Source organism: Amphiura filiformis, chromosome 12 (genome assembly GCF_039555335.1).
Source record: "Amphiura filiformis chromosome 12, Afil_fr2py, whole genome shotgun sequence".
Taxonomy (NCBI): Eukaryota; Metazoa; Echinodermata; class Ophiuroidea; order Amphilepidida; family Amphiuridae; genus Amphiura; species Amphiura filiformis.
Genome location: NC_092639.1, coordinates 20,967,212 through 20,975,307, shown reverse-complemented (window position 1 = coordinate 20,975,307; position 8,096 = coordinate 20,967,212). Strand labels below are relative to the sequence as shown.

Here is an 8,096-nt window from a genome sequence, read left to right as displayed (position 1 = left end):
AAGGATGTCATGAAAAGCAATCAAGGGATATGCGTCACACGATGCCAGGTTTCCGACGAGGATGGGACAATTATTTTGGGCAGTAGGACAAATGTGATAAAAAAGAACCTTGGCTTTCAGTTTAAAGGTATCAGCAATGCGAGCTTTAGTATTAAAGAACTCAAAGATGCAGTTACCGTTACATCCGTACCAACGGAACAGATTGATTTGAAGGATGTAAGTATGAAGTGAAGTATATATTAAATTAATTTTCAGTTTTTAATAAATAAAGCGAGTTTTATACCAGGGCTGGATTTAGAGGGGTTTTACATGCGAAATGCATGTAATTTTGGGTCTGTGCATGTAGAATTTTGCCTGTGTATGCACAATTTTGTGTTATTCAGCCTATTTTGTAGAAAAATTCGGGAGTTATGCATGTAAATTTTATTTTCTAAATCGACCCTGTTTTAAACGATGGTAGATGTTTTATTTTTTTTGTCTTTAATAATTTTTATTTGATTGAATTTGTTTAAAATAATAATAAATATATGGACTATGGTGAGCTAGAAGGAATATAGTACAAAAGAAAGAACTGAAACAAGAAAAATATCATCCTTAAATGAAAAAGAGTGAAACAATCAAGTAGTCGGCAATTAAGATGGAAAAAAATTATAATTTAAAGGATTATTTCGTTATTCTAACATGTTCTTTGCAATGATTTTGTGAAATTTGCAAAAGAAAGGTGCTATATTCTTAAAGTGTATGGAGCTGGGAGGAAAAGCCGACGATCAATTGAAAATTTTGACCTTTCATATTGAAAATATGCATTTTTTTACCAAAAAGTGCTGTTTTTTGGTGTTTTGGGAAAAAAATCTATATCTTCAATACGAAAGGTCAAAATGTTCAATTGATCGTCGGCTTTTCATCCCACCTACATATTACTTTCAAGTATAAATCATCAGATTTATAAAGTTTACTTCGAGTACTGTTAAATATCAAAAATATTAATTTTTAATCATTTGTCATAAAATGTGTATTATATTGCGGAACCACTTATTCCCATTTTACATATCAACTTTATTTCCCTAACGTGTTAGCAACACATATCCAAAATTTTAACGAAATCCGTTGATAGCAAGCTTTCCAAAATGAAGTGAATTTAAATAATCAGTGATGTACTACCTTTTGGCTTCTACTTTCAAAAGCATGTAAGCTATGTTGATACCAATGCCACCAATAAAACGAGAAGATTTGCCCCTTCATTTTGCATACCACTTTGTCTAATTTTTTTTTAGTAATTTCTTCACAAAATGTAAAAAAATGCAAAAAAAAAAAAAAAAAATCAATGGGTGTAGTACCCCCTTAATGGCTGCCAAAGTTGGGTCTCCGTCGGCTCAATCTTACCTAAAATGTGACATAATGCGGCTTTGGAGGGAATTTTAAACTGCATTCTATCACACGTGTTACACGTAGACAAAAGAATGGTGACAGTGTACAACACAAAAGAATCTAACATCGATTTTAAGCGGCTTTTTGGTGTTGCGGGGACGCAAAGATGGTCGACGAAATCCTGACCATGACTTGGCTCGTTGGATTCGTCTATATAGGATTGTGCTTGAAAATATGTTAAAAGAGATAGAAAGAAGTTATAATAATTGATATATTTGTTTGATATAGGTGAAAGTGATGGCCGTTGGGGAGACTCGTCAACAGAAGGTGCACACCGGAGAGGTGAAAGATTTAACACCAATCATATTGGCTGATACTGAGGAATCTATCACATTAAAAGTGTGGACTACAATTGGAGACAAGGTGAGTTTGGGATTACGTGTCAGATTATTTTTTTTTTTTTGAGATACGAGGATTTCAAATTTACATAGGTTTCTGTTAAACTGTTATATTCGACTGCTTTAAAAAGCAATAAAAAAAAAGTTGATATTAGTTACAACTAATTGACTAAATTTTACTGTTGTAAAAATATTTTTTAGTACCGGGTAAGTTGTGTATAAAAGTTTAGGGGAAGTCTATGTAAATTTGTATTTGACAAATAAGTTTTATAATTTAGTTCGATTTTGCATGACAGAAAAAAGGGGCATAACGTCAATTATTGTGATGTGCCAATATTTACTCTTGTTTGCCCCTAAAATAAGTACCGTATATTTTTGATGGGAGGGATGGCAGTAAAATGAGGGGAGAAAATTAGATGCGATGTGGGCTGTATGGATTTAAGGATTTTCTTTTTGATAAGAATTGAATGTGTTATTTGAAAGAAAGTGGCATTTATTAGGATTGAGGCGGATATGGTATTTGAAAGAATTATGGATGAAAATAACAAAATTGCTTAATTTTGTTTTTAGAAAGTGCACTAATATGAAGTTAAATATGAATCATAATTATACAAGATGACACCATTACAAAATACCAAGTTCAGTATTTTACAAATGAATTACATGTAGGCCTATATCTAAGATAACATAAACACGCCTAGGAAACACACACTAGCGCATAATATTATGATCATGCTTTATAATACTGAACAAATTGAAAAATTCCACTGTTGTGTGTTTTAACAATATTAGTAGATTTTAAAGTTAAAATTGTAGGACTATAAAGTGCAGTTGATATTGATATATGGTCAATTCCAAGCAACCTCGCCCAAATTGTCAAAATTTAAAAATCAAGTCAATTATGTGATTTTGGTCTCATATTGTAGCTAAAAAGCGATATTTTCTGAAAACGTACTTTTTTAGGAGGAAATGGTGTCCATTGTTAGAAAAACATCCTAATTCGCATAAATTTGCATATTCTTGACTGGTAAAAGCAGCAAAACTAAAAACACAGCAACTGCTCTGTACTGTAAAATTTTGGAAACAAATTATGCATGTGAATATAAAGTTTATAACTAGCTCAAAATATAAACACCAGAAATTTTCAAATTTTATAACGTGTAGCTTCGTCAGCATTGTTTGAGTACCAATTTTACGATTAAAAGCATCATTCCGCAACGCAAAAGTATCATTTATTACCACTGCAATTTTAAAATAAGGTTGATTTTCATTGAAACTAGAATGCAAAGCAAATTTATTCATCCCTATCCAATGAAACAAAATAATTATCAAAAAGTCTAATTTGCGGCGGTAACGACCAATTAAAGTTGCATAATTCCGCAACGTTGCGGAATGATGCATAATTCATAATGTGCCCGTTTGAAAAAAATATTCACAATTTTGGGTTAAAACTTTCTGAAATGCATTGCACAGAACTATCTTTACATAATTGATGTTTCAGCATTTCCTGAACCATTGTCAGTGACATTTCTCCACAAAACCCCCTGCATCATTCCGCAACGCCATAAGGATTCATGGATTGCAAGGATTTTTTCTTTAAATTTACGATAAAATAAAAACAGTGATGATTATTTCTTGATAGATGGTGATAGTTGTTATGTTACATTCTATGGCTAACATCCAGTGCTAAATTTCACTTCCAAGAATTTTAGACTAGCAGAATGTTGACATAATTTTAGTTTCAAAATGTGACCATGCAACACAAGTTATCGGATTAAAAAAAATCGGTGATAAATATTTTTGGATAAATATTGATATTTGCCAGCTAACATAAGTAGCTAAGTATATAAAACACAATTTACTCAAATTTATTGATATATTTATTTTTATTTTCAAACATGGACTGCTTTTCATTTTCTATGTGATTTTACACACAGCATCATTCCGCAACGCTCCTTGCATCATTCCGCAACGTGACCTAGTGTCGGCAAATTTGGCATAAAGAGACGATGCCCAATTTTTTTTTTAATCGATACTGACAATTGTCAGTTTACATCCTAAGCTTTACATTAAGTGGCAAATTTAATATCTCAGATTACTAAACTCACAGAGTTTGTTAAAAATGTTTTAGTGCAAAAAAGACTGCTCCCGTGCGCATCATTCCGCAACGCGAACTTTGCATATGCAAATTAGGAAATTAGGGTGGTTTGGAAAAGTTTCTCCTACCTTAATCATTCACTTATCAAAAATACTTTAACATTATGCTATTCACCTTATGCTGTTAATACATATTTGGCTGCTGCATCAAAAAGAAATTCGTACGAAGGCAGTTTGCATCATTCCGCAACGCTTGGAATTGCCCATATATATAAAGTTTATTGTCTCGTCTTCATTCACCGTTGTACTGCATGTAGTGGGACGTCAAAATCGATTGTTTCTAGGTCAACTGCTTCAGTGTTCTCTGTGATCAGAACCACGATATTAAATGATCACAACATAAAGTCAATTGGTTACAAACCATGCGTGAATAAGTTACTAAAGTATGACGTATGGCGCAATCGATACCATTGATAGCTAACTTCTACAGTGATTGATTTTCTTCACCAGTTACTATAGTAAATGCTACCTGGTCAATGACCTGACGGTGTTTTTAAAATTTAAGATGTTTTACCTAAAGGTGGGCTTACACGATGAAATTTCCATTGCAAGGCCCATTACTTAGTGGGTGAGATTATGTGCTCACTGACCATGACTAAATGGAATTTTTGTTTGTGACAGAGTTAGTTATATATTGATGAAAGTGCAGTGTATTATGTGAATATGATTATAATATTTGTCTTTTTTTATTTATTTAAATATTTTTATATACAGTTACCTGTGGTGAAAGGTGCTACTTATGTGATGAAGAATGTTACCTGTCGGATGTACAATGGCGAATTATCGCTTACATGCACAGTGGATACAAAGTTTCTAGCTTCCAAGCGCAAAATGACCCCAATAGAAATCGATGCCAAAATCTTGGATACAAGAGTAAAAGTAAAGGGTAAGTAAAATATGTTTACAATTTGTTATTTAATTAATGATTTGTTTAAAGGTTTGTTAAAGATAAATTATAATAATGTGAATGGGAAGATAGACGTCTTGATCATCTGACATTTGAACCGTCTTTAGATGCGAGTCGTCTGGGTTATGAAGATAATAATAGTAACTGAAAAAAAGATAGATTTTAATAGGATATTTTACTGTACAGGTGAGGTATGGGTAAAAACGAACAAATAAATTATGAGAATTTCTAATAAAAATAATGATATAACGCAGTTTAAATTACTGTGCTTTTTTCTTTTTCTTGGGGGGGACAAAAGGTACCAAAATCGAAACTGCTCTATAGGGCGTCTGCATGTATTTTCTGGAATAGGCTAGGCCTATTAGATTTGAGAACTGTGAAGTGTGAAAAATGTAAAATTTGAATAATTTGCCGTTTAATTTGTATTATATCGTGACTTTGAAAAAAAATATAATGATTATGATCAGAAGGAAGGAGCATCCTTGTATTGAGAATGCAATTTTGTGTGTCTCAGGTTTAAAAAAAAACCACTGTGGAAAGGTGGCTGACTGAGGCCCGGGGGGGGCACTCAAATATGAAAGTGATGAATCTGTGCGTACCAGCGTACGAAACTAGGGCTCAGAAAAAGGGGGTCATTTGGTGTTGGCAAAGTTAAAAATGGGTTGATATTGTACTGTAATGATGGGAGCGCCCAAAATTTCACATCATTAACAATCAGAAATAGCTATTTATCCAATTTTACAGTACAAAATAGACAAAACTTATTAGCAGCTATGGCTGGATTTACCTGTTTACGCCCCGGGCAGGCGAACATTTCGGGGCCAACAACTCCCTGGACCTCAAGCAAGAACAGATGATTAATTGTGTTTTTAACTGATTGAGTGTCCCAGGTTAAAGAAGAAATAAAACAAACAAAGAAAGCGTGAGAAAGACATGTGAACTCAAGTGGCCAAGTTTTGCTTTGAAATAGGGGCCTATACTATATTATATAAGATCGACAGTGTCGGGGAAGCATAATTTAGAGGGAGACAAGCATATTTTGTCACATTTGAGCGTGCGAAAAAATTCAATTCCAGACTGTTTTAGGTCAAAATGTAGGGGAATTTTGCTATGCACGCGAAGCGCATAAAATTGTGCAAGTTTATCATATGTTGGTTTAAAAGATGGTGTTTTCGGGCTAAAAAAAGAACATGGACAGGGCAAGTTTGGGTGGGGTCCTGGGTCGGGCCTATCTAGCCTAATGATAAATCTGACTATGTTAGCAGTACCATTTGAAACTTAGCAGCACCATTTGAAACTCACTGTCCCTATAAGATTTATGTTGAATCTTTCTGAGAGGGTGTATGAAATTCAAATGCAGCTACAGTCCATTTGAAATCCATACTGCTCTTGTAGCAGATATTTCAAAAGTTTCCCATAGGGGTAGTGTGGATCCATTGTAAAATGTTAGTTTGTTTTTGGTAATTACGATATAATGTGAAATGTTTTTGTTCTATTTTGCAGGAAATTTCTTGACCGTGGGAATTGTCGGGAAATTGGAATGCATTTCGTGTGCTAAAACATGGCCAGATGACAAAGAGTGCAAGATAGTGAAATGCCCGGATTGCAAAAAAGCTCAGCTAAGGAACAAAAGAAGAGTAGATATCAAGACAGAGTTCAAGAATGAGGGGGATATTATTCCCCTCGTTCTCTGCAGTGATACATTGCCGTGGTTAGGGGAACTTTATGCTAGAGCCGACGGAAGCTTAGAAGAGGAGCTCCTCATCAACCAGTTTGTTATAATCTATGATAGAAATAGTAACAAGGTATTGCAGATGACAAAAGTTGAATGAGTCAGTGGTAAATGCCGCATTAAATAAGCTGGTTTCCTAAGAAATTTTAAACATCACCCGAATAAAAAGTTATACACAAAATCAAAATGGAGAGGTTTCTTTTAAAGGGCAGGTCTATAGCAAAAATAACATCATATCATTGGCAAGCTAATATTATGAGGACAATGAAAATGACTCCTTTTTGAGAAAATAAGACGTTTAAAATTGACATTCCGCAAAAACCAACTTAAGGCCAGAGTAGGGCCTAATGGAAGACATATTCGTTCACCCTCGAATTTGAGATTTCTTGATATTTATCAACACTAAGATGTATTCTTTCAATTGAAACTGATAAAATATAACTTGCTAATATTTATTCGTATTTTTGCTTGAGTTTATTTCACTCTTTTGAACTCTAAAAAGTCACATGGCTCAAGACAGCGTAGTAAATTGGCGGGAAATAATGAGTCCGAAATGCGCGAATGCGAAATATTGTGATTACGCGCGCGATTCGCGTCGCGTGACGCGGCGCAACTCTGCGCGTATGTCCAACGCAGTCAAGGCGCATTCGGTATGTTGTTAACGCCAGCAAATGTGATGTAAACAAAACAAAATTTTACAGTGAAAAAGCCACTTAGATTTTTTAATTATTTTGGATTTGGGCGCACTAAAAGCAGACATTATAGATTCATTGGTGCAAAAAGATGCATATTTAGACCACGCACCAGATACAGCTTTTACAAGCGTGGAAGTCTTGCCGTTTAAAAATACAAGGACGTTTTGTACATAAATTTGACATTTTTTTACTAAAACGTCGATTTCTCAGAGTTCATTTTTGACAATATTGTACTATTTTTGTGACAAGATAACTCGAAAAATATGAAAGATAAAGGTAAACTTTTTGCACTATCGTTTAGAGCCAATCAAAGTCTAGGGAAGGTTTTCTCATTTTTTCAAAATATTTGTTTTAAACAAAAATATACACCACTAGATTTCGCGGTTCTCGGGTTGGGCGGTTCTCGTGATAGGCATATCTCTAATTACCCAACGCCCGTTACCTATAATACTTGTCCTGACCTATACGATATATGTCTCTCAATGATTAAGACACAACTATCAACTCTGTTTTGTAGCTGTGACGCTTACTTCGGAACCTATAATCTGAAAACCCATCGTTCGCCTCTTCCAAACCCTGTCCTGCAACCTCATGGGAGGACCCAAAAATACCCCGAAATTTTAGTAGTGTCTGGATGTAGGCCGTCAATTCAATCGGGAGAAATGTGAACGCAAACGGGTATGTTAATCATGTCTTTAAAATAGGCCTATTGGTCCGATGAGATGCACCTGTTAGTCATTGTCTCCTTTCCAAAAATGTATAGTTTTATATACTTTAGACATACAATTCAAAAATAATTATGCTCGAAAAGGTCCACGTTCTCTCCCATTACTCTGCCC

At 34.3% G+C, this 8,096-nt stretch overlaps 1 protein-coding gene across 1 annotated transcript; it reads left to right on the top strand.

The window, feature by feature from the left end:
• Positions 1–1,662: 1,662 nt before the first annotated feature.
• Positions 1,663–6,874, top strand: LOC140165337 (uncharacterized). The gene is made up of 3 exons (XM_072188668.1): positions 1,663–1,791; positions 4,638–4,809; positions 6,334–6,874. Exons 1-3 carry the CDS (start codon positions 1,666–1,668, stop codon positions 6,660–6,662), a joined length of 627 nt encoding a protein of 208 aa, XP_072044769.1. The 5' UTR covers positions 1,663–1,665; the 3' UTR covers positions 6,663–6,874.
• Positions 6,875–8,096: the final 1,222 nt, after the last annotated feature.

Excerpts from the sequence above, each read along its gene's own strand:
- LOC140165337 (XM_072188668.1), top strand. The coding sequence starts at position 1,666 with ATGGCCGTTGGGGAGACTCGTCAACAGAAGGTGCACACCGGAGAGGTG. Across the intron at positions 1,792-4,637 it reads GGACTACAATTGGAGACAAG|TTACCTGTGGTGAAAGGTGC; the intron begins GTGAGTTTGGGA and ends TTTTATATACAG. Across the intron at positions 4,810-6,333 it reads TACAAGAGTAAAAGTAAAGG|GAAATTTCTTGACCGTGGGA; the intron begins GTAAGTAAAATA and ends TCTATTTTGCAG.